A 27,312-nucleotide genomic window follows, 5' to 3' on the forward strand; every position below is an offset into this window, starting at 1 on the left:
GACTCACGGTGACGGGTTGAGACGCTGCTCCTCGAGCATCGTTTCCCCGGCAACGGGGCCTGAGCAGCCTGTGGGGTTTTTCAGGGAGTCGGGGGTTCAACGGCATACTGTGAACGGGCGGTTCTTTCGCCGATGAAAGATGCCCCGGGCTAGGTGAGGATCATTGGTTATTGTTGCTTAATAGTTGTGCAGCCGTCATGGCGCCTGTGGAGGAGGTTGGATGTGGAGGAAGCTCAGCACGTTGTTTATCTGGGAGCTGTACACTTACTTCAACCCAATCCCTAACATCTCGCTCCCAACGCTGATTCCTGAAGAAGGGCTTATGCCCGAAACGTCAATTCTCCTGTTCCTTTGATGCTGCCTGACCTGCTGCGCTTTTCCAGCAACACATTTTTCAGCGCTGATTACCTGGGCTCGGTAGCGAACTGGGGTCGCGCTTATGATCAGAGCTGAAAAAGTGTTGCTGGAAAAGCGCAGCAGGTCAGGCAGCATCCAAGGAACAGGAGAATCGACGTTTCGGGCATAAGCCCTTCTTCAGGAATGGTGCTTTTCCAGCAACACATTTTCAGCTCTGATCTCCAGCATCTGCAGCCCTCACTTTCTCCTCGCACTTATGATCATGCAACAACTGGAAAATATTCTGGCTGATCCAATGACTTCCGTCTTCTTGGCCGAATAGTTCTTATTATCCCTTTCATCGCGATTCTTCCTGCTGTTCATCCTTTTTAAAACCTGAACACTTATGGGTAATAGAAAGAGGTACAATTGTTTACTGCCTTTTTGTTTTCTTGGGATGTGAATCAAACTAGTGGACTTCCAACCACTGAATTATTTGGAAATACAGTCAGTATGGGTGGGTTGCGCTTCGTAGGGCGGTGTGGACTTGTTGGGCCGAAGGGCCTGTTTCCACACTGTAAGTAATCTAATCTAATCTAAAACAGTGACATAAATAGATGATGAATTTTGGTTGTCTACCAAAATGATGGTCAATAAATAAAAATGCTCTTTTAGTGGCATTTTTCCATCGATTCTGACAGTCACATTGACGGGTCCTTCCTTAACCTTTCTGCTGAAATGTGAACAGTTCTAAAATTATTTTAATGGGACTATTTTATGTCTTTTGAATCATGATTTGGAGACACCGGTGTTGGACTGGGGTGTACAAAGTTAAAAATTATACAGCACCATATTATAGTCACCTGATGAAGGAGCAGCGCTCCAAAAGCTAGTGCTTCCAAATAAACCTGTTGGACTATAACCTGGCATTGTGTGATTTTTATCTTTTGAATCAGTATTTCTTAAATTTGAAGCATTCTGTGTAGAGTCAAATCTTAGCCATTTTCTAAATCAGGGCCAGAGCATTTTACAAATTAAATTTATAAAGAAAAACAGCCTCCAAAACATTGAAACATTTGAACAACAGAAAATATTGGTAGTACAATTAAATTTGTCATCATTTGAAACTACTAAATAAAACCATAGTATCTTGGATAAGAAATTCATTTTCAAGAGTTCTTTTAAGTTAATCTTTTGTTCGTATATTTTTTTTCCATGATTGGTGTATGTAATTTGAAATAATTTGCTTCAATATTGCCAGGAGATAAATTGCTCGGTATGTCAACTTCTCTTGTTTTTATTCTTTGTTTTTTTAATCTACAGTGACACTCTCTGGGATATAGCTGTGGCTCAAGTTTCAAAGAAAAACGAGGAGAAGGAAAATGAAGGAGATCTAGAAGTCAAGGAGAGATCTGTATTCTTTTTGGGAAATAAAACTGGTGTAAGTGGCTAGGATTACTTTAAAAAAACTGAATTTGTAATGTATTCTAAACCCCTCACCCCCCCAAAAAATGTTGTAGAATTGCAGGAATGAATTCTAGTAATTTGTAGCATTGCATAAAATGTAAATATCACTCTGCGGTTCTAATGAACATAGAACATAGAAAAGTACAGCACAGAACAGGCCCTTTGGCCCATGATGTTGTGCCGAGGTTTAATCCTAATGTAAAACATAATAACTTAACCTACACACCCCTCAACTCACTGTTATCCATGTGCATGTCCAGCAGTCGCTTAAATGTCCCCAATGACCCTGCTTCCACCTCCACAGCTGGCAAAGCGTTTTATGCATTCACAACTCTTTGCGTAAAGAACCTACCTCTGATGTCTCCTTTATAACCTTCCTGCTAATATCTTCAAACTATAACTCCTCATACCTGTCAATCCTGCCCTGGGTAAAAGTCTCTGGCTATTGACTCTATCTATTCCACTCATTATTTTGTATACCTCGATCAGGTCTCCTCTCTTCCTCCTTCTCTCCAGAGAGAAAAATCTGAGCTTATTCAACCTTTCCTCAAAAGGCAAGCCCTCCAGTCCAGGCAGCATCCTGGTAAACCTTCTTTGCACCCTCTCCAAAGCCTCTGTATCTTTCCTATAGTAGAGCGACCAGATCTGGACTCAATATTCCAAGTGTGGTCTCACCAGGGACTTGTAGAGCTGTAGCAAAACCTCGTGGCTCTTAAACTCGATCCCCTATTAATGAAAGTCAAAACACCATATGCTTTCTTAACAACCCTATCCATTTGGGTGGCAACTTTGAGGGATTTATGTACTTGCACACCCAGATCCCTCTTTTCCTCCACACTGTTAAGAATCTTGTCTTTAATCCTATATTCAGCATTCGAGTTCGACCTTCCAAAATGCATCACTTCGCATTCATCCAGGTTGAACTCCATCTGCCATTTCTCAGCCCAACTCTGCATCCTGTCTATGTTTCGCTGCAGCCAGCAGTAGCCCTCTGTACTATTGACGACACCTCCAACCTTTGTGTCATCTGCAAATTTACTAACCCAACCACCTCATCCAAGTCGTTTATAAAACTACAAAGAGCAGAGGCCCAAGGACAGAGCCCTGCAGGACTCCACTCAACACTGACCTCCAGGCAGAATACTTTCCATCTATAACCACTCTCTGCCTTCTGTCAGCCAGCCAGTTCTGAATCCAGATAGCCAAATCTCCCTGTATCCCATACTTCCTGACTTTATGAATGAGCCTACCATGGAGAACCTTATCAAATGCCTTGCTGAAGTCCATATACACCACATCCACTACTCAACTTTCATTGACCTGTCTTGACACCTCTTCAAAGATTTGTGAGGCATAACCTGCCCCTCACAAAGCCATGCTGAATGCCTTTAATCACACTATGCTTTGCCAAATAGTCATAAATCCTATCCCTCAGAATTCTTTCTAAAACTTTGCTGACCACAGACTTAAGACTGACTGGTCTGTAATTGCCAGGGATTTCCCTATTACCCTTCTTGAAAAGAGGAACAACATTCGCCTCCTTCCAATTCTCCAGTACGACTCCCATGGAGAGTGAGGAGGCAAATATCCTTGCCAGCAGCTTAGCAACCTCCTTTCTCGCTTCCCGGAGCAGCCTAGGATAAACCTGGTCTGGCCCTAGGGACTTATCAATCTTAATGTTTTCCAAAATTTTCAGCACATCAACCTCATCAATTTTGATCTCGTCAAGATTGTGTCCCACCTCCTTGAAGTTTTCATTCACAACAAGTTCCCTTTCCTTGGTGAAAACCAAAGCAAAAAACTCATTTAGGGCTTCCCAAACTGCTCAGACTCCAAGTTCCATCCGCTATCCCTGATTGACCCTACCTTCTCCCTGATCATTCTGTTATTCCTCACGTATGAGTAAAATGCATTTGGGTTCTCCCTAATCCTTCTTGCCAAGCCTTTCTCGTGCACCCTCCTGGATCTCCTCTGTCCATTTCTGAGCTCCTTTCTAGCAAGCCTGTAATCCTCTAAAGCTGTGCTAGATCCTTGCTACCTCCACCTTACGTAATGAACAGTTAGAGTAGCTGCTAAATGCAAATTATTTTTTCACAAATTGGAAAGGGAAAATAAAGGGATCACTTACTCACCGGAGAGTCAGAGATAGCATATATCCAAATCTCATTAAGGGATACTCCTTAATTTTCCATGAAACATTATTCAAAGTGGTCTTAAAAGTAACAGTTTATTTTATTTCAGTTTTTAATCTGTTAAATTGTCTGTCATTATAGAGTCATAGAGATGTACAGCACAGAAATAGACCCTTTGATCCCACGTGTCCGTGCCAACCACATATCCTAACCCAATCTAGACCCATACGTCAGCATTTGGCCCATATCCCTCTAAACCTTTACTATTCAGATACCCATGCAGATGCCTTTTAAATGCTGTAATTGTACCAGTCTCCATCACTTCCTCTGGCAGCTCATTCCTTACACGCACCACCCTCTGCGTGAAAAAGTTGCCCCTTAGGTCCCTGGTAAATCTTTCCCCTCTCAACCTAAACATACGCACTCTTGTTCTGGACTCCCCCACCCCAGGGAAAAGACCATGTCTATATACACTAATCATGCCCTTCATGATCTTGTAAACCTCTATAAGGTCACCCCTCAGCCTCCAATACTCCAGGGAAAAGAGTTCCAGCCTATTCAGCCTCTCTCTGTTGCTTAAACATTCCAACCCTGGCAACGTCCTTGTAAATCTTTTTGAACCCTTTCAAGTTTTACAACATCCTTCCGATAGGAAAGAGACCTGAATTGCACACAATATTCCAAAGTGGCCTAAGTAATGTCCTGTATAGCTGCACCATGACCTCTCAACTCCCATACTCAGTGTTCTGACCAATTAAAAAAAAACATACCAAACTCCTTCTTCACTATCCTATCTACCTGCAACTCTACTTTCAAGGAACTGTAATCCTGCACTCCAAGATCTCTTTATTCAGCAAGACTCCCCAGTACCTTACCATTAAGTGGATAAATCCTGCCCTGATTTGCCTTTCCAAAATGCAGTACCTCATTATATATAAATCGGAATTCATTTTATGCTAATTGTTCTGTTAACATGGTGTTTTGTCATCTGTTGGAGAGACTGTTGGCAATCTTTACTGTTTCCTTCATAACCAAGAAATAAAAGATCAGCCTTGTGATATATATCTTATTTACCTTGCCATTCGGTTTGTCGATAGAAAGTATCAGCCTTTCTGCTTTTCAAGGTCTGGCGTGAAGGGAGTGTAGTACCACAGCAAAACTCAGCACAAGCTGGAAAAACAGCACACCATCTTTTGCTTGTAGATCCTGCAGCCTTCTGGACGAAATATCGAGTTCATAACGTTAGGACTTGAGCTCTCCCATGCCCTCACTCCAACCTCACACACCAGGCCTTGCAATTACATAGTCTGTTATTACACACAACCATTGTTAGCCACTTACAGCCCCCATTAATAGCTAATCAGCCTCCTAGCCACAAGCTTTCCACTCCTTTGTCTGTCCAACTGTTCTCCCTCTCTTTGGGTTCTATCCCCACCTATCATTCACTCCTCATCCCCTACCCCCCATCCTCTACATCTCAACTGACATTTTCCTAGCAACTATCGGTTCTGAAGTGGGTCCCTTGACCCAAAATGGTAACTCTGGTTTCTTTCCACAGATGCTGCCAGATCTGCTGGGCTTTTTCAGCAATGGATGTAGGTTTGGTCGCTGAACTGGAAGATTCATGTTCAGACATTTCATCACCATACTAGGTAACATCTTCAGTGAGTCTCTGGACGAAGCTTGCTGATGATTCCTGTTTTCTATTTATATGTTTAGGTTTCTTTGGGTTGGTGATGTCATTTCCTGTTCTTTTTCTCAGGAGGTGGTAAATCATGTCCAAGTCAACGTGTTGGTTGATAGTCAACATTAACACGTTGACTTGGACCTGATTTACCACCCCGAGGAAAAAAACAGGAAATGACATCACCATAGGAAATGACATCACCAACCCAAACCCAAAGAAACCCAAACATATAAATAGAATGCAGGAATCATCAGCAATGCTTCATCTGGAGGCTCACTGAAGATGTTACCTAGTATGGTGACGAAACGTCTGAACATGAATGTTTAAGCTCAGTGAGCAAACCTACATCCAGAACCTCAACCTGAACTACAGATCTTTTCAAACTCACTTTTTCAGCAATTTCTACTTCTGTTTCTGATTTACAGCATCTGCAGTCTTTTGGTTTTTTATTTTAGATAAAATTTACATGTTTATTTTGTATACTGATTTTCAGCAAAGTCTGCTTTCTAAATTATTTTCAGAGCAAGTTGATTCTGAGCATTGTTAACTTGGCTTATTATTTTTAAAAAAAATACATGTAAAAAGTAGAATGCTCATCATTTTGCATTAATTTACAGGGAAAAACTACAATTATACTCCGATTTCTTGACAGGTATGTATTAATTTCTGAAATCTGGAGGACTAAGTCACAAAGCAACTGAGCACATTGTCGAGTCCTAGAATGTGAATTTAAACCTACTCCTACTTAACCATTGAAAGCTTAGTGAATTTCCCTTTTGTGTCTGAACCCTCTGAACACTGGCTTTAATAGCAGTGGGTAGCTGATTCTCACTTAGTGTGGGAAAATTGTCTCTTGGGAAAATGACCAGGAATCAGGATAATCGCAGGGAACTGGCACAGTGGCTGGATTTTGAAAGTGTTGTACCTATCTGGCCCTGTTCTCACTCCCATAATGGAGTCAAAACCCTGCTTAAGCTCTCTGTTTGACTTGGGTTTATTTTTATACTGTTAGATATAGATCCAGAGAAATAATATAAGCTTGACAATATTAATGTGACAATATTAAATAAACAATTCTAACGCTTGCAATGAACTTGCCTTTACAGGGATGAAATCCCGAAGCCTACGTTAGCTTTGGAATATACTTTTGGAAGAAGAGCAAAAGGGCATAATACTGTATGTACTGGCATTGCTGTGTTAAATGCAAATTGATGCGGGAAAGTGACAGGTATTGTTGCCTAGAGTCAACCTTTAATGCCAAGTTCTTCTCTCAAAGAAGCTAAGACTGACATTTGTCTACCCTACTGACTTGTCAGATAATGAGGAATCAGTAGAGAGCAACCAGAAGAGAAAGTAATCTGAGTAAATGTAATAGGACATAACTCTCTTATTGTGAAGCAGAATGCTGATTAAATGGCATACCTAAATATCTGGGACGGTACTCTTAATAATGCAGCCTCGTTCAATATGGCATTTTCTTGTGTAACCATAGGGAGAATAGTTAAATATACCTTCTATAATTGTCAATGTCATGGCATATAGTATTCCAAAAGAAACCAGCACTGAGGGTCTTGAAGTTGATATACTTTTTTTAAACTTTCACAACTCTGAACAAAAAGCAACATATTATTATTGTTATATCTGTTCTTTCACGTGTTGCCAGATCAAGAATTTATTTTTGCTAAATGCATTAAAAACCTTTAATTAGATCTCACTTAATTTGGATAGTGTTTTTAACTTGAAAGCCCCTACATTCTATTCAAGAATTGTACTATGCAAGTGACATTCACATATGATCCTTTACAAAAATTACAGATCTCATTATAACCTGACATGTCTCAAAGAAATAATAGATTATATAAAGTCCTGCACTCGTTAAATGTAGTTAATATTATTACTTCTAAACATTTCTGCTTTCAATAGTAATGTTATGATATTTAACTAATTATGGGTATTGAAAATCTGTTACACTGAAGTATGGATACATGTATAAAGGATAAATTGATTCATCATGTATGAATGGAGGAATCTGAGAGTGACCATTTTGCTTCATATTCCACATCCAGATGTGCATGAATGCTGATCTGAATGAAGCTTGCTTGCCAACATAAAGTAGAACTTCATAAACTGCCCCATATAAATTATAAATATACATTCAGACAGAAATTATGTGTACAGAAATTCTGAGATTTTTTATACTTGTCATCCAAGTAATAGGTGCTTTTCAAATTTTTGAAAAGGTAGTTGCTTCTGTTCAATTTTTGTAATTTTATTGCAAGTTCACACTATTCATCTATACGGTCGTGGATTTTATTAATTTCAGTACATTGTAACTTATTTTTTCTTTGGTTCAGTCTTAAAAGTAAAATGTAACTTTGTGTCTGGTGATAGTTGATCAATCAGTACTACCAATTTTCTTCCACTGGAGGGCATTGGCATAATAAGCAATTAAGCAGTCGACATAAAGGCCTGCTGGAAATCTGAAATAATTATGGGTGAACATTTTGAGTGTAGATTGATATGGGGGTTTGAAGAACTGAGTTCTAATAAGGCGCTGCACACAAAATGCGAAAGCATGGGAATGTGGTGCATTACTGTATCTGCAGACTGTATCTGCAGTTGATCCGCCTTCCTGAAACTATCATCCATCACACCCTGTAGCTCCTATAGATTCCTCATATTTTAATGAAAAGAAATGTTAATATAATTGAAGTCATGAGTAACTATTAATATAGGATTTTGTAGGGTGGTGTGAAACTGCAAATTTGTTATCTTTCTTTATACTGAAAACTATTTTGCAGCCAAAGGACATTGCTCACTTTTGGGAACTAGGTGGTGGAACATCATTATCTGATCTTGCTCAGATTCCAATCACCATCGACAGCATAAGGTTTGTATTTGTGTGGTTCTGCCTTGCAACGGTATTGGAAGAGATCAGTAGTGGAATCCTCACCGACTGGGAGAACTTTAGAATTCTAACTACCAGGTTGGGAAATTGAGGTGAATTAAAATGAACTTTTAAGAACTTCAGCACACCTGAGGTTGGTTCCAGGAGGAGTGACAGAGTCTTCAAGATCCTAAAAAGTATTGGAGAACCTCTTAGATGGAACTAGACATGGATTGGGAAATGATCAAAAATTTTCTCGTTTAAATAATAAGGGCTTGCAAAATATAGTGTTCAGTTAGTAGTACTTGTTTTGTTTATTTGTGCTGTATTTTGTTTTGTTTAAATCATTAAATGTTGTGCCATAAATTACTTCAATTAATATATGGAAGTTTGGTCTCCCTCACAATCATTACATATTGGAATATGAAAATCTGTGCTGTGTAGGTCAAGAACCATAATTATACAATTTGTTAGATATTACAGCACAATTTACAACTTTGTCACTTGGAGGTTTGTAATCAGCTTAGATAAATGCCATAAGATTCGGTAATGTGTGACATCTCCTTAGCTTTTTATCAATTTTATGTGCATTGAAAGCAATTTTAAGTGCATTGAAAGGTGACCTGATGGGCGGCACGGTGGCACAGTGGTTAGCACTGCTGCCTCACAGCGCCTGAGACCCGGGTTCAATTCCTGCCTCAGGCAACTCTCTGTGTGGAGTTTGCACATTCTCCCCGTGTCTGCGTGGGTTTCCTCCGGGTGCTCCGGTTTCCTCCCACAATCCAAAAATGTGCAGGTTAGGTGAATTGGCCATGCTAAATTGCCCGTAGTGTTAGGTGAAGGGGTAAATGTAGGAGAATGGGTCTGGGTGGGTTACGCTTTGGCGGGTCGGTGTGGACTTGTTGGGCCGAAGGGCCTGTTTCCACACTGTAAGTAATCTAATCTAATCAAATTTGCAATGTTCCAATTGAACTAGGACCATTTCTATTGTTTTGGTTTTGGACCTTTCCAAGCCCAATGACCTATGGCTAAGCATGGAGAAATTGCTGAATGTGACAAAGAACCATATCAATACAACCATAAATGAACTGGGCAAGAAGGATTCCATAAATGTAAATGATTTCAAGCAAAAGACCTGGAAAACATTGCAGCGGAATCACCCGGTGAGTCTAACTTTGGAGAATTTCCTTTAACTTTGCATAATAGCGTCATTAATCGAACATCAAAACTTACTTAAAGAATGGTACCTGTAACCGAACTTATTTTGTCTAGTCCATGTCCAGTCCAGATGTAGTTTTCAGATTAAGCATGATTAGAATGTAAAGGATAATTGGAGCAGGTCACATAGATGTAAGTCAGTTCTTATTTTAAAGAAATCATCTTTCACATAGTTTTATATAATTTAGAGTTAAATAACAAACCTTTGGTAGTTTGATGGGCAGAAAAATAGGATTTCCATGTACTTCAAGTTGAGAAGTTAGGAAATGCAAGAGTGTATTTACAGAGGCAAATTCTAATTGTAATATCACAGAAAAAAGAATAACACAAATAGATTTATGTTTTTAAAATTTATTTAGATCTGTGGAGATACCAAGTAACCTGATTTTTTTTCTAGTTTTTTTGTTATTATTTTGAATTTCTAGCATCAGCAGTATTTTGCTTTTGTATCAACCCTAATATGAAAACCTTTGTAGTAATTTAGTAATATAATAAAACCTTGTCACACAAACGAATGGTATTATTACTAATTAATTTATCAGCTTGCTACACTCTATGAAACAGTTTACAGAGGGTACTGTTGGCTTCAAAAACCTCTCTACTCCGAGGTTTTCCGTATTAAGAGGGAATATCAAAAGATTTTTAAAAATTTGATTGTAGCACAACACTTGGTGCATGTACCCTTTCATCTCCGATACCTTGGTGTCAGATAACACGCAGTTATCTCCTCTTTTAATCATTTTCGGGATAAATAAACTGCAATTTATTTGTAATGGTTTATAGTGCTGTGTTGTGAAATTTGGTCTTTCTTTGGTGTTTCTATGGCAGCTCTTTGCTAGATCTTTCATATGATTTTCTAGGCAAACTTCAACCCTCAGTGTGTTTTGGTTGCATTTGAGACAGATATTTTGAATTATGTGGATTTCTCTTGCTATGTTGTTGAGATCTACCAAAATGTACGTAAACCTTAAGCATTAAACTACTTTTTTTCTTTTTTTCAAATTCCTACAGGATTGGGAACTAATTGATCCATTTCCCATTCCTCTTGTTATAATTGGGAGCAAATATGATATATTTCAGGTACAGTGCAAATCACACTTGGTGTCATTTTTAATTGATGTAATTTCACAAGTTAATTACTTTTATGAACATATTGGTGGATCTATTGATTTGTTAACTATTTGGTTCTTTTTACAGGATTTTGAATCTGAAAAGAGGAAAGTAATCTGCAAAACACTCCGCTTTGTGGCTCATTATTATGGAGCTTCATTGTTGGTATGTTTGGATTACTTACATAATGGTATTTGGAAATCATTTCTTCTTTGGCATGTTATTATGGTCCCCATTCGTTTATAGCTATGATAAATGCATTGTCAGAGAACAAGAGGATCACAGAGACAGGATGCCATCTATAAACTTTTCTTATAGTTATGAAAGCAACTTGTCTCCCTCAATTTACATACTGAATACATGTTGATCCAATCCAGCACCAAGTCATCTGTTGCTCAAGTTTGATATTAATAGCAGAAGTGACAATAATCTCTATTTTAAATTATTTATATTTTAATAGATAAGGTTACAGAATAGACTAGATGAGAAACAAAATTTGTCTGCATTGTTCTAACAATGTTTGTCAGCCTGGATTTTTGAAAAAAGTTGCATTTCCATTTTCCACACTTGTCATCTGTTTGGGATAGAAATCAACTAGGTAAAAACAATGACTGCAGATGCTGGAAGCCAGATTCTGGATTAGTGGTGCTGGAAAAGCACAGCAGTTCAGGCAGCATCCGAGGAGCAGTAAAATCGACGTTTCGGGCAAAAGCCCTTCATCAGGAATAAAGGCAGAGAGCCTAAAGAGTGGAGAGATAAGTTAGAGGAGGGTGGGGGTGGGGAGAAAGTAGCATAGAGTATAATAGGGGAGTGGGAGAGGGGATGAAGGTGATAGGTCAGGGAGGAGGGTGGAGTGGATAGGTGGAAAAGAAGATAGGCAGGTAGGACAAGTCATGGGGTCAGTGCTGAGCTGGAAGTTTGGATCTAGGGTGAGGTGGGGGAAGGGGAAATGAAGAAGCTGTTGAAGTCCACATTGATGCCCTGGAGTTGAAGTGTTCTGACGCGGAAGATGAGGCATTCTTCCTCCAGGCGTCTGGTGGTGAGGGAGTGGCGGTGAAGGAGGCCCAGGACCTCCATGTCCTCGGCAGAGTGGGAGGGGGAATTGAAATGTTGGGCCACAGGGCGGTATGGTTGATTGGTGCGGGTGTCCCAGAGATGTTCCCTAAAGCGCTCTGCTGGGAGGCGTCCAGTCTCCCCAATGTAGAGGAGACCGCACGGATACAATAAATGCTATTGGTGGATGTGCAGGTAAAACTTTGATGGATGTGGAAGGCTCCTTTAGGGCCTTGGATGGAGGTGAGGGAGGAGGTGTGGGCGCAGGTTTTGCAATTCCTGCGGTGGCAGGGGAAGGTGCCAGGATGGGAGGGTGGGTTGTAGGGGGGCGTGGACCTGACCAGGTAGTCACTGAGGGAACGGTCTTTGCAGAAGGCGGAAAGGGGTGGGGAGGGAAATATATCCCAAGTGGTGGGGTCTTTTTGGAGGTGGCGGAAATGTCGGCAGATGATTTGGTTTATGCAAAGGTTAGTAGGGTGGAAGGTGAGCACCAGGGGCGTTTTGCCCTTGTTACGGTTGGAGGGGTAGGGTCTGAGGGCAGAGGTGCGGGATGTGGACGAGATGCGTTGGAGGGCATCTTTAACCACGGGAAATTGCGGTCACTAAAGAAGGAGGCCATCTGGTGTATTGTGTGGTGGAACAGGTCCTCCTGGGAGCAGATACGGCAGAGGTGGAGGAATTGGGAATACGGGATGGCATTTTTGCAAGAGGTAGGATGGGAAGAGGTGTAATCCAGGTAGCTTGAGAGTCGGTGAGTTTGTAAAAAAATGTCAGAGTCAAGTCGGTCGTCATTAATGGAGATGGAGAGGTCCAGGAAGGGGAGGGAGGTGTCAGAGATGATCCAGGTAAATTTAAGGACAGTGTGGAATGTGTTGGTGAAGTTGATGAATTGCTCAACCTCTTCGCGGGAGCACGAGGTGGCACTAATGCAGTCATCAATGTAGCGGAGGAAGAGGTGGGGAGTGGTGCCGGTGTAATTACGGAAGATTGACTGTTCTACGTAGCCAAAAAGAGACAGGCATAGCTGGGGCCCATACGTGTGCCCATGGCTACCCCTTTGGTCTGGAGGAAGTGGGAGGATTCGAAGGAGAAATTGTTAAGGGTGAGGACCAGTTCGGCCAAACGAATGAGAGTGTCGGTGGAAGGGTACTGTTGGGGACGTCGGGGGAAGAAAAAACGGAGGGCTTGGAGGCCCAGGTCATGGCAGATGGAGGTGTAGAGGGATTGGATATCCATGGTGAAGATGAGGCGTTGGGGGCCGGGTAAACGGAAGTCTTGGAGGAGGTGGAGGGTGTGGGTGGTGTCTTGAACGTATGTGGGGAGTTCCTGGACAAGAGGGGATAGGACAGTGTAGAGGTAGGTAGAAGTGAGTTCAGTGGGGCAAGTGCATGCTGAGACAATGGGTCGACCAGAGTGGTCAGGCTTGTGGATCTTGGGAAGGAGGTAGAACCGGGCAGTGCGGGGTTCCCGGACTATGAGGTTGGAAGTTGTGGGTGGGAGATCTCCTGAGGTGATGAGGTTCTGTATGGTCTGGGATATGTTGGTTTGGTGATGGGGTGGGGTCATGGTCAAGGGGGAAGTAGGAAGAGGTGGCCTCGAGTTGGCGTTTGGCTTCAGCGGTGATCTTCCAGCACCACTAATCCAGAATCTGTTTGGGATATCTGAGTCAGATTGCTAGTTTTGCCCTTTTTAAAAAAAATTGTACTTTAATGCTCTGAGCTTGCAATCAATAAGAATTTGTTTGAGAAATATTGATAAATCTATTTCATGAAATATTCTTAACCTTCATTCCAACATTTAGGACGATGCTATTTGGAAATAATATCCTGGAAGCCCTGCCACCAGATCTTTAGAGGAAAATAAAGAAATATATACTCAACACTCAAAAATATTTTTCTTTTGTTTATTTTTAATCTTTCTTGTGGCCTTATGATTTAGTTGGAAATTAGAGGAGGAACATTCATGTCAAATCATGTATCATATATTCAGTTTTTCAGCAATAAAATGGAAAGCACAATATCTAAAATGCGGACTATCCTGAATCATTTGGCATTCGGTACTGACAGAAGGTGAGCAGCATGTATTTTATGTCAGTGCTTGTATGATGACTACTTAAATTAATAGTGGAAATAAGAGATATGGTATCATTCTTGAAAATGGACTGCTACACAAAACCTGTCATTCTTGTAACATTCATGGATTTCCATCTGATAATTTTGATCGTTCACCCCAAAAAGCACAGTTGAATGAAATAGGAAGGGAGCCTCCTGCACAGCCAGCAGTTTTTCTTTGCCCCCTTTCCATGATTTTACAAAGCCCAAACACTTAACTAAAAATAACCATGCCATTCTTCAAGATTGCTAATGTTCTTTTGTGTTTTGCAGCAAAGCAGTATCTGTTGAGTACAATAAGCCACTGTTTGTTCCGGCTGGTCTGGATTCACTGAGTCTGATTGGTAAGTAAGCAACTGAAAACTATTTTAGCATATGGTAATTTATAATAGTAAGGGCTGAATTAATTATAATAATGTAATTGGGATTCAGGTTCTAGCTGACATAACCTCTATTTCTATAAGAAAGGAGATCAAAAATAGAAAGTTGTTCCTTGGGATTCACTTCATGATTTTCCTGTGACTGGGCATAATTTGTCTTGCCTAGTTTTAGTGATGTGACTTGGAAAAAAACAGGTTCCTAGGGGGAAAAAAAAGCCTTTTTATCATTCAGTGAGGTCACTGATCTCTTGTCACAAAAGGACAAGCTCCTCTAATAATAACAGTACCTTCACAAATCCGAAAACTGGACAAACAGCCCTAAAGTTTCCTTTGTTTATAATCTACCAGCCAGTTGTATTTTTGAGTTAAAATAATATTTTGCACCACAGCCTTTATAAAGCCCCAGAAATTATTTATAACTATTTAAATGGTTTTTGGCCACAATTCTTTTATTGTGGCATTACATGTTTGCCTATTTTTGAATAGATGAAAAGGAAGCTCAATGTTCAACTCCTAGAATTTCTTTTTTTTTGTTGTTACTTATTTTAGTAGTATGTGTTTTTATTGTATTTATCCCATAATTATTATATTTTAGGAACAATTTCTATTTACTCTATACATTTAAGCTTGTTTTAAATATTCAAAACAGACCAATGTTACCATGAAGTCCAGCAAACTGTGCATTGATAATGAAGCATTTACAAAACTTCAGAAGAACAACAACTTGCATTTACATAGTATGTGCAACATAGTGAAACATCCCAACGACATTGAAGTCTTAGAACAGGTGACAAAAATATTGTTCACAGAGGATTTAGTGATCATCTTAAAGGAGTAGAGGGGGATAGATATACTTGGGAGAAATTGCAGTGCTTTGGGGGAAGCCAGTTGAAGACATGTGGGGGGGAATAATGGAGCATTAAGACTGGAGATGTGCAAGACATCAAATTTGGAAGAGCCCAGAGAAAGGGAAATAGGGAAGAGTGATATCATTGCAGAAATTTGAATTCCATGATAAGAATTTTTAAGAAGTCAAGACCTTTCTGTTACTCAAATAAGCCGGGCTTGGTGATAGGACAAAAGTTAAAGGAAGACCTTCTACCTGCATCTACGTCAGCTCGAGGATCCACTTGCTATTTAGATGTAAACTACAGAATGCCAATGGCTAGGAGCAAGTAAAGACAAAGTATGTTAATTGCTTAGAACATACTCCCAAGGCAGGAGTTTCCTATTTAGATGTTATAAGATATAAAGCCTATCAATATAATCAGTGGAAACCTGAATAAAGTTGACTGCATATGCTATTATTCCACTGTTAACTGTGTACCATATCAATCAAGCTGAGAGTGACCAGGGACCAGGAATATTGCAGAAAGAAGCCCAGAGTATCATGTGTATAGCTGTGAGTGGTGAGAGTGGAAGCCAAACTAGTACAGAGTTTTGCAAAACAGCATGGAGTGTGGAGGAAATGGTATATTTGAGTCTCTTGGAGAGAAAAGAAGTTAATATAGTAGTTGAAGAGAGTGGGTGCTTTAAGGGTCAATTTCTTTGTTATTTAGTTTGTACTTAACACAAAGCATTTTTGTATCTGCTTTAATTGACCAAAAATATGTCTTAATACTTATAAAATACCCAGCAGATCTGGTAGGATCTGTGGAGAGAGAAACTTTGTCTGAGTTTGAGGTCAGTGAGTTTTCTGTCATGAAATTTGATTGAAGTTCATTGACTTGAAATGAACTCTGTATTATTGCTAATTCTTACATCCTAGGCAAAATCAGCAGAGAGTGAAAAATCAAACCTGGGGCTCTCCTGGTCTGTGGAGTTCAGTATCACCCTAAACAAATACCTGCTGTGTACTTACAGATGTTTCATGCTTAAAAGTTGGCTTTTTAGTTGCTATTACTTGTATATTCAACATTATACTCTGACTTAAAAATCCAAAAATGCATTAGCATCAGGGGGTAGATTTAATTTGATGAGCAAGAATTATGTTATTAAATCTGCCATCAAATACTATGGTAGAATCATGGGTATTTTCTAACATATATCATATATGTTTTTTTAATATATGCACAGGGTCTCCACCAGCTACTGAAATTGACTTAGGGAAGATAAATGCACGGAATCCTGTTGATCTGTGGAAGAAAGTATATGAAAAGCTGTTTCCATCTGAGGTAACCTGTAAACTAATGGTCCAAAGCATTATTTTCCTGCCTGCAGATTTCTTTAAGCTGCTCTGTTAACTATATTATTTCTAAGTACAAAATTTATTTCATAACTGGAAATATTATTGTCAGCTGCAGTAAAGGCTGAACTATAATTGAGACCAATTTAGAGGAGCATTATTGTGTACTTGATTGTGTGTATCTCATGAGAAAATACTTGTCACTGATACGGGCTGAAATCTAATTCTGTAATCTGTATAGACATGTTTGGTATGCGTTTAGACATGTTCACTGGCATCTGACTATCTGACCATCTGACTAACGAGGTAAAAACTTAGCAAATGGAATAAATTGTGGTGAAATGTGAGGTTATACACTTTGATAGAAATGATAGAAGAGTTGCATATTATTTAAATTGAGAAAGACTGCAGAAAGCTATGGAACAGAAGGATTTGTAAGTTCTCATCCAAGAATCACAAAAATCTAGTATCCAATTTCAGCAGGTAATGAGGAAGGCAAATGGAATGTTAGCCTTTCTTTCAAAGGGAGCATAAAAGTAGGGAGGTTTTGATAAAACTATACAAGGCACTAGGAGGAATTTCTTCACTCAGGATTGGGAATCTGTGTTTTTTTTTCCTCAGAAAGCTGTTGAGGCTAAGATGGACAGATTTTTGATCAGTAAGGGAATTAAGGGTAATGGAGAAAAGTTTGGGGATTATCAAATCAGCCTTGATCTCATTGAATGGTGAAGCTGACGCAAAGGGCTGAATGGCCTTCTTTAACCCTAAATCTTATGAGAAAGCTCGCCAGATTGAGTTCAAATCAGCTGGTTTAAAAACTGACTGTTGAGGTTTTTGGTGAATCATAGGTCTTAACATTGACATCCTGTCTTCCAGACCTTTGCCAGCCAATCAGGGATCCTACAGATTGCCTTCGGAGGCCAATTTTCAAAGGGGCTGATAGTGAGTTGGTAAGTCAGGTCTCGTGGAGAGGAGAGCTGAGGGGAGAGGTCGGAGCCAGGAACAGAATGGCTTTCTGTGGCCATCTCTTTGCCCCACCCATCCATGCCCTGATTGGTCCCAGCTTGGGATAATAAGAGACCTTCACTAACAGCCCAACCTGACCAGCAAGTCACCCTGATTTTCCAGTCAAGAAACCGGCCATTTATCCTACTTGTTGAGAAGACAGGAAATTGGACTCAATAGTGGGTTGAAGCTCTAATGGCCTCTTTAGCCACTTACTGACCACTTTAAGGACCTTAAGAATTGAGAGGGTCTCAACTTGATGAATTGCTGAGGTGGCCCGAAGGCCAGTATTTCTCCAGGGCCAATTTTTCCAATTATTTGCTCTTCTCTCAAATAGGTGCAGTCGTTTTAATGAATGTCCGGTAAGGGGCTTCATGACAACCCCAAAGTAATTTTTGGATGGAATGATGTTCAGACAAGATCCTGTCCATTTATTGTATCAGCTTAAGTGGATATGCAAATTTTCACATCACACTAAAACAATATGATGCTCAAGCCAATATTCGAGACAAAAAGACTGCAGTTACTGGAATCTAAAATAGACAAACAGGAGCCTGGAAGAACATAGCAAGCCAGGCAGCATCAGGAGGTGGAGAAGTCGATATTTTGAGTCGAGACCCTTCACCAGAATTGGGGAAGAGGAATAGAGCTCAAATAAATAGAGGAAGGGAGTGGGTAGGTATGGTAGCGATAGGTGGATGCAGGGTGGGTGTTATTGTGATAGGTCAGTGGAAATGGTGGAGCAAATAGCTGGGAAGGAAGATGGAGGGGTAGGGTCAGGTCAAAGAGGTGGGGAGGAGAGAAAGGGGTTGGGGAGATAGTGAGGTGAAAAATGGAATGGAAGTGAGAAGGCTGGGTTGGAAAGAGAGCCAGGGGATAGGTGAAAAGATTATTTGAAATTGGAGAACTCAATATTAAGTCCTCCACGCTATTGGCTGCCTAGGTGGAAGATGAGGTGTTGTTCCTTCATTATGCGATCTGATTCACTGCAGCAATGGAGGAGGCTGAGGATGGACAAGCCAATGTTCTACCTATTTCCCAATTAGCTAAGTTTTTTAAAAAATTATTTGTTTTGTGCCTGTTTATGGATTACTGCTGATGAAAGATTCTTGCATTTGCCTGTGTCACAACAATTATAGGACTTTAAATGTAGTTCATAGTATGCTTTTCTTCATTTGTTCATTGATATCCCCATCCCTAGTTGCCCATGACAAGTTACTGGTGAGCTGCCTGCCTTAATTTCTGCAGTATATTTGCTGTAGGTAAACCTACAATGTCGTTAGAGGGGGACCTAGGTTAGAGACCTTTAATACGATGAGTGCTATCTAAGTACAGATTTTGAAAGATTGGATGTTCTCTTTGATGTCACTAGAGCAGAAAATGATAATTTTGCTGAAGGGTATCCATATAAAATATTTACTCCTTAGCTATTTCAAAGTGCACATGCTGAAGACAATATGAACATTGTACAGACAGTCCCCAGATTGTGAACAGGTTCTGTTTTTGAGTCTGTACCCAAGTTGATTCGTTCACAAGTCCAAATACAATACAGGACAATATAAAGGAGCCATTGATAAGTACAGGAAAAGTTAGTTTGCCAGGTCTTACAAACACAAACTCAGAAAGTGGTGTAGTTTTAAAGTTGAGTGTTCATAATCAGGGTCTCTTTGTATTATGAAGATGGATTTAGATTAGACATTTAGGTTTCTGTTCCTAAACCCTTCCAAGGTGCTACCTTTCTCCATGTCATCAAAAGCTCTTTGATACTTATTTATTGGCAACATCTTTAGTCATTTCTGTTCTTTCCTCAAACAGCTTTTCAGTTTTACTGCCACCTTCCTGTGCAGAGTACTGAATGGTTTAATGTTAGTACACATATTCAGCGCAACTGTTGAGTATTAATTTGACATAGAAATTCCGAAACCTTAATTCTTGTATTGCAGTTATAGCTATTTAATTTTAATTTTAGCAAATTGCTTTGAACGTATAGAATACCAGCGAATTGAAATATGTGGAAGATCCTGCTAAAAACCCACAATATGCTGAACCTGAAGTGGATGCAATGAGGGCACAGAAGGATCAGGTAACCTTTATGATTCAGAATGATTGCAATCGGATTTCTCCAGTATTCCAAAGTGAAACCTTGCCTGATAAACCATAAGTTTCAAATTTGCTAGTTGGTGGTCAGTCGCTGAATATGTTCACAAGAGACTGCCATGTACTAATAGCAAAGGAACTCCAGGGTGCTTGATAAGAAAGGGGGTGAAAGGTTTTCGGGGATAAGCAAGAATGTGGAGTGTGCAGATCAGCCATGACCTTATTGAATGGCAGCGCAGGCACAAGAGCCTGATCGGTGTGTTTGAAATGGTGTTATCGCAAGTCCAGTCAGTTCTGTTATAATGCGGTAATTCCATTCTCATGCAATCCTGTGTTATAAGAAAATCATGTAATAGCAGCACCATTTAAACTAATAGAGCCGGAATCATGTTATAGCCAATACATGCTTTAAAAGTTCATGCTTTAGAAACAGCATCCCCAATTCGTCAATTGCGTTATAGCAAATTTGCATTCACGAAACACCCATTATAGCAGATTGAACGCTTTTACCCTCAACAATGACCTTCAAACTTCAGTGAAGGAACAGCCGTATCTACTTTAAAGTTCCTTGTTCGATTGCACAGCTCTAATTGGTTTCTTTTCAGCATATTTCACTCAATGCTATTTCTATCATTAACGTCACTTTCTGAGACCCTTAAACTGCTAATACAGCTCACTCATTTCTTAACTCCTCTTCCATACCCTTGTGTTTCTGTAACTTTCGTCTTACTGTCATTAAGTCACTATTAGGCCCTATTTTGCAAACTGCTAAACTGCACTACCACTGTTAAAGACCTTTTTTCCCCAAAACATCTGATTCTTTCTGAAAGAAGCCTTCACACACTACGTGGCCTTCTGGATGGTTCTTAATTTCTGGTGTGATGGGACACAATGTAGCTTTATTTTAAGAAAACTCCTCCTTTTCACTGTCATGAGAGCAGAAAGTAATTTAAAAGAGGAAATCCAAATAAAATATTTGCTCCTAAATCCAAACTGTTCATTTAGCAAGTCTGCTATTTCCTTATTTTTAATTTTTTTTTACTTGAATCTGTGTTTAATAGACCACATTTACTTTTAATTGTGTTTTCTCTTTGTATACATAGTAAAAAAAAAACTTCTGCCATTAGTTTTGACACCACTTTCTTTTGCATCTTATTGCTTTATTTGTATCGATTTGTGATAACTATCTTTTTAGAAGTATGTTATGATTTGTACCATGCCATGTAACTTGAATACAACTTTATTCATCTTTAGGTGTACCTAATAAATCAACTTGTGCACTGTGGTCAGTTTATTTAACATCCAAAAGTTTAACATCCAAACATTTGGCTAACGTAATTGAAATTTATCAAGCATTATTGCAAAATACCTGGGTGAAAGTTGAAATGATGATTCATACCTTTGTGCTTGTACTATAGGTTTACTTCTCAGGACATGTATATTAATTGACCAGAATCACTCTATCAAGAGTTGTTTTTGACTCTTCCTTTGAAAGCTTGTCAGTTAATTAAAGAGGTCAATTGGGGTTTTTCTACTGCAGTTCATGTGGTGCATTGTTCCCTAGTTACCTTCCGTAAAGTCAATCAATACTCCGTCCAAAGGTAAATAGCTGTATAATTATGCTTGAATGATCAAGATTTCGTGATCCCGTTGTACTATGAACTCAAATTGGATAAACCATTTCATGTGAGTGTAGCCTTGAACAAAAGTTTAATAACCCCTTCAAGTTTATCGTCTGTAATTATTTTTGATTACTTCAATTTATCTGAAATGTCATGCTTCTTTCTTTCTGAATATTTTATTGATGGTCTAATGCATATTTAAAATGAATAATTTTGACTGTTTATATAGGATATTTGCATTTAAAGTTGTCCCATTTAGCGTTTCTTGCATTTTAATGTCAGTAAGTCATTAGGACCAGAAATCCATTGAGCATTGTGAGATTAGCTTTCTGTAGAACCTTACTTGACCTAGTTAGTGCCACTTTGGCATAACCTCCTTCTCTCTGATTTGCTTGCAGCCTCCCAACTTTTGGCCTCTCTCCAGGCCACTGTCCAAGATCTACAGTAGGGACCCTTGATTGACCAGCTGTCCGCCAGAGCTGCCACCTGCCCCGATCACATCCTGAGAAACTGTGCAGGCTGCTGCCAACACACAGGATCTGCCCAAATATGACCTGTCTGCCCCAACTGAATTTGGCAGCCACATTCTCCTCTTCCTGATCTATGGGGTGGCACGGTGACTTAGTGAATAGTACTATTGCCTCACAGCCAGGGACCCAGGTTCGCTTCCACCTTGCGCAACTGTCTCTGTGGAGTTTAAGTTCTCCTGTGTCTGCGTGGGTTTGCTTTGATTTCCTTTCACAATCCGAAGATGTACAGATGAGGTGGATTGGCCATGGTAAATTGCCCATAGTGTCCATGCATGTGCAGTGGTATTGGAGGCAATTCAGAGGACGGTCACTAGATTGATCCTGGAGATGTTTGTCATATGAAGAGAAATTGAACAATTTAGGCCTGTACTCTTTGGAATTTAGAAGACTGAAGGGAGATCAAATTGAGGTATTTAAGATGATAAAAGATATGGATAAAATAGACATGGAGTGGATGCATCCTCTTGTGGGGCACTCTTAGACAAGACGTGATAGTCTTAGGATAAGGGGTAGCAAATTTAAAAGAGTAGAGGAAAACTACTCCCATAGGGTTGTGAATCTGTGGAATTTGCTATCTCAAAGTGCGGTGAATGCTGGGACAGTGAGTAAATTTAAGGAGGAGTTAGACAGATTTTCAATTGGTAATGGTTTGAAGGTTTATGGAAGGAAGGCAGGAAAATTTGAGGTGAGGAGCAAATCAGCCATGATCGAATGGTAGACCAGACTCTACGTGTTAAATGGCCTAACTCTGTTCCTATATCTTATGAACTACTATCCACTGTTGCTCTGTAATACTCTCCGCTTTGGTGTGTGTCCGTCCTGAACAGTGTCAAATTTCAGTAAGATAAGTAAAATGACTTGGCTTTGATTAGATGCAATAATGCTGTGCAAGATACCAAAATATCTTCCTTGTCCTTTAGTAACCCGTTGCATTATCTCTTTTGTAATCCATTAAATGAATTGCGTGTTTAACACTTGACAGTGTATGTTAGTTTACAATAAAAATGCAGCAAACAACTAGATTGTAAAATAAAATTCATAGCTTTGATGGATATGTAGCTTGTCAGTGCTGGTTTTCTAAGTATTAAGATAGAAATGTAAACTTCAGTTTTGATAGAAATTAGGAGAATATAAATGAGACTTGCTTGGAAACCGCACCAAAAACATTTATTTTTGGCTGGATTAAGGTATGTTGGTTAAATCCAGAATCCAACTTCGTGAAAATTTGCTTGCAGTATGATCCCTCTTTCTAAAGGTACAATGAGATGATAAGATGTAGAAGCAGGCATTAAGGCCATTGATTCTTCTCCACTGTTCAATGATGACTCTGAACTGTATTTCCCTGTCTTTGTCCTGTAACCCTTGAATTTTGTTGCTTATTCCCATACTGTTGTGACTTTGTGTGTTTAACTTCAGTACTGTTTTCAGTTTGTAATTGCATGATGCAGGTTTATAATGCATATTTTTGTTTGAGGACTAAGGTAGAAAAACAATGTTTAACTTGAATTTTGACCATTAAGATGGCAAAATGTGATTTTTAGTTTCACTTTAGATTTGTTCTGTATGTGGTACCAAGGTGCCTCAAGACAGGAATCCAGTCACATAAAAGATCATAACAGTCCAGGTGAAGGCAGGCACTGTGCAGATTCAGTCAGAGAAGAGGCCCTTAACACCAGTAGTGTTGTTATTAGCTGTTGATTCAATCAGGACTGAGGGGAAAAAAAAGTCCTGAGTTGCTTAGAAGAAAACTCCACAAGCAAGAGGCTGTCAGAAACGGCATCTTACAACTGTTGAAGATATGGGTTTAAGGAGTCATCTCTGGTAATATATGAGCTCACTTAGCAGCTTGTTTAATGGTTTCAGGAATGTACACTAAAATTAAACTGATTTAAAGCAGTGCCAGCTTTAGAGTAGAGAGAGACCTGACATTCTATTGATGTTTGACTATCTGTAAACTGTTATGGGGGAATAAAGGGTTGAATCTTCTCTAGTAAGTTTGTGTTATTTTGTTTAGATTCCATTCCCTAATGTGTGGAAACAGGCCCTTCGGACCAACTAGTCCACACCTACCCTCCGAAGAGTAACCCACCCAGATCCATTCCCCCTACCTAATGCACCTAACGCTACAGGAAATTTAGCATAACCAATTCACGTAACCTGCACATCTTTGGACTGTGGGAGGAAACCAGAGCACCCGGAGGAAACCCACACAGACATAGGGAAAATGTGCAAACTCCACACAGACAGTCACCCGAGGCTGGAATCGAACCCGGGTCCCTGGCACTGTGAGGCAGCAGTGCTAACCACTGAGCCACCATGCCGTTAAAGTACTTTGGCAGCTTGTTGTGAACAGGTTCAGTGGCTACTACGGTAAACATAAAGAAAACAAAACTTATGGTCTGTTGATTTAATTAATTTTTCTTTAGGATTTCAACCCCTAATTATTGTTTCTTCACAGCTACTTAAGTTGTCAACCTAGACTGGGACCATGCTAGGCATCCAATTCAGACAACCTACTAATACATGTGAAAACCCCTACAAGTGCCATTCTTGTGGAGTTTATTCAGTGTGAGTTCCCCTTTGTAACAGGCAATAGCCTGCTTGGCTGGACCTCCTCACCTGAGCCCTTTATAAGCATACCCAAGGGTTGTCATGGCACACTGGTAGTGTCCCTGCTTATGGACGAATAGGCCTGGGTTCAAATCCCACTTGCATCAGTAGTGTGTGGTGACATTTCTGGACAGACTGATTAGAAAACAAAACACAGACTGAGTTTGGTGGTGGGAAGATCACTCAGTTGTGCATGATAACTGACTGCCCTCTTCGGCTATGATTGTGCCTGAGTGTCCTTGTAGAGGAAGCATACAGTGTCCACCAATGCTTTCGATGCCTATAGAGAAAGATGAACACCACAGTGCTTTATCTTCTCATCCGACTCCATTTTGATTGAGTGCTTTTCCCCTCTCCCTACCTCCTCCTCATTTTTGATTGTTTGCATTGCCCTTAATGGGGCTCTTCCTTTAATGAGCTGAAAATGTGTTGCTGGAAAAGCGCAGCAGGTCAGGCAACATCCAGGGAACAGGAGAATCGACGTTTCGGGCATAAGCCCTTCTTCAGGAATCTGCTCTCCCTGCCTCCCTGTACAGTAAAAGATGGGTCTGCAGATCCATTTGTCCTTGGCTGGGACTAGCCCAGGTAAGCCATGAAGAAGGGCTTATGCCCGAAACGTCGATTCTCCTGTTTCCTGGATGCTGCCTGACCTGCTGGGCTTTTCCAGCAACACATTTTCAGCTCTGATCTCCTCCAGCATCTGCAGACCTCACTTTCTCCTCTGCCTTTAATGATCCAACTGACTACATAGATGATGTACAGGCGATGGTCAGTAGTTAAAAACAAAATATCACAATGATTTGGTAATGGAGGGTAAAGAACCGGGCAGTTGTGTTTAAGAGCACTTCTGGGGAAAAAAAAGCAGATGCAGTGATGGGGTTTGTTTCAACTGGCTGTCTGCCCCGATTCCACGGCTGTATTCTACCCAGCTGCCCTTGGAGAGGAAACATGTGGTCCAGCAATATTTTATATGCCTTTAGAGAGAGGTAGACACCACAGGGTGTGGAGTGCTTTATTTCCCCTCCTGATTCCATTTTGATTCAGCTCCATCCTCCTCTCCCTGCCTCCCTGTACAGTAAGAGATGGGTCTGCAGATCCATTTGTCCTTGGCTGGGACTAGCCCAGGTAAGCCATGAATAATATCTATTTTGATATTCAATAACAATTTTTTTTTCGATCAGGCTTCCTGAGTTAGTACAGTACTCTAAAAATCCAGATTCCAAGGATGAGAATGAAGATCAGATTTTCACCCAATTAACAGCGTTTGAGGGCATCAATAATTATAACTCATACTAGTACATATTATTATATAATTACTAGTGAAAAAATCTGCTCCTCATTCTCATCCTTGGAATTTAGTATTCAATATATTGTCTTGGAGTTAGCTTCACCAGATAATTCTATTGGCAAGCCTTACTTCCAGGAGATCTGGACTGTTACCTTTCTCTGCTCAATGTCTTAGTAAACATTCCTGAGCCCAAGGAGCCACCAGGAACCTTTATTCTGTACCAATCATTACTGGAATGTCAAGTGCTGTCAAGATGTCTACTTGCAATGCCAAGGCATAATAGACTATGGACAAAGAGTTAGAAAATGGGATTAAAATAATTAGGCAGTTTTTGACCAGCATGGATGCCATGGGCTGAAGTATTTTTACTGTGCAGTAGAAATCTGTCTGAGTTTATTATTTAGCCATTTACTTCTCTGAGATTAAATTTAGAAAAAGTCATACACACTGTCCTGTGAATTATAGTTATCATTTGTCTTGTTTAATTCTATTACTGAATTATTCAACTTTTGTAGTACTCGTTGTTTCAGAGCCAACAAACATGGTTCCTCAAATTTTATCTTTTCAGGAGCTTGAGCAGTATAAAAGAAATGCTTCCAAATCTTGGAAAGAGATGCAGTTTGACATACGAAGATAATTTCACCTCAAGGATTTGCATGGAGCATTTTTTGCAGTTTTGTTCTGACAATGGGTAATTTATATATTTATAGCGAGTAATTTTCTATAAATGTTTAAATACTATCACTACTTTTTAAATATATATTAACATTTCAGATCTACTTCACTTTTTGGTGACTTTTATCTTTTTCATGTTCAATAATTCATATTCAGTATGACAAATGTTTAATTTCTTTACTACCTGTTTTCAACATCAAGAATTCATCAAAGTGATGAGACTTCATGTTTATAACTACAAGAGCAAGAAACACAGGACTGAGTCAACATGTAACACTTTTGGCTTGTTTCAAAGTGTTGGTGCCTGTAAAATTTTAAAATAAAGTGAATATGATTCAAAATGAATTAATTGAAGCAAGACCTCCCCATAATTCACCACAATTTTTGGTGCTTCAAATTCTGCTCTTCAAAGGAGGTGATGGCTGAGTGGTATAATTACTAGACTGTTGGTCTAGAGACCCAGGCAGTCAGGAATATAAAACTCTTAGAGACAGTTAAGTTTAAATAATTACCTTTATTTACCAATGGCAGTAATGTTACACTATAACATAGACACCTACAAGCCAGATTTGAGCTAAGATTCTAAAACCATTAGCAGAGTAGTGGTGCCAGCTCTTACCCCCAAGAGCTCTCTCAGGCCACTCCCCTTATTGCTGCAAACAAGCTGTCTTTATACAGAATTTGGTATTAAAATTACAAAAACACCAATTTCTGCAGGGAATAAACAAGAAAAATAAAACAAAACTGGATAAAGAAAAGGTGCTCGTGCTTAATGTTTATTCATTAGAAAGTAAACCAGAAAGAGGGTCCTCCCAGGTTTCTTATAGTGCCCTACTTGAGGAATTTTCTCTCCCTTACATCTAACTGTTAATACCCAGTTATGATTTCCAACAATATTTACATCAACAGAAATAAAGCA

At 39.7% G+C, this 27,312-nt stretch overlaps 1 protein-coding gene across 4 annotated transcripts; it reads left to right on the forward strand.

The window, feature by feature from the left end:
• dync2li1 (dynein, cytoplasmic 2, light intermediate chain 1) lies at positions 1-26,738 on the forward strand. 4 transcript variants are annotated; one of them, XM_043695634.2, is made up of 13 exons: positions 1-153; positions 1,660-1,777; positions 6,240-6,274; positions 6,729-6,798; positions 8,424-8,512; positions 9,486-9,672; positions 10,739-10,807; positions 10,925-11,002; positions 13,880-13,959; positions 14,275-14,345; positions 16,458-16,555; positions 19,562-19,654; positions 26,287-26,738. In XM_043695634.2, the coding sequence occupies exons 1-13, from the start codon at positions 140-142 to the stop codon at positions 26,353-26,355; spliced, it is 1,071 nt and encodes a 356-aa protein (XP_043551569.1). In that variant the 5' UTR covers positions 1-139; the 3' UTR covers positions 26,356-26,738. The 4 variants fall into 4 exon arrangements, with proteins under 4 accessions (XP_043551569.1, XP_087847390.1, XP_087847391.1 ...); XM_087991263.1 differs by lacking the exon at positions 1-153 and adding an exon at positions 543-759; XM_087991264.1 differs by lacking the exons at positions 1-153; positions 26,287-26,738 and adding an exon at positions 539-759 and having other exon boundaries at positions 19,541-19,654.
• Positions 26,739-27,312: the final 574 nt, after the last annotated feature.

The sequence above is a fragment of the Chiloscyllium plagiosum genome, unplaced genomic scaffold (assembly GCF_037043375.1).
Source record: "Chiloscyllium plagiosum isolate Xiang-an unplaced genomic scaffold, Cpla_swu_hap1 HiC_scaffold_10, whole genome shotgun sequence".
Classification (NCBI taxonomy): Eukaryota; Metazoa; Chordata; class Chondrichthyes; order Orectolobiformes; family Hemiscylliidae; genus Chiloscyllium; species Chiloscyllium plagiosum.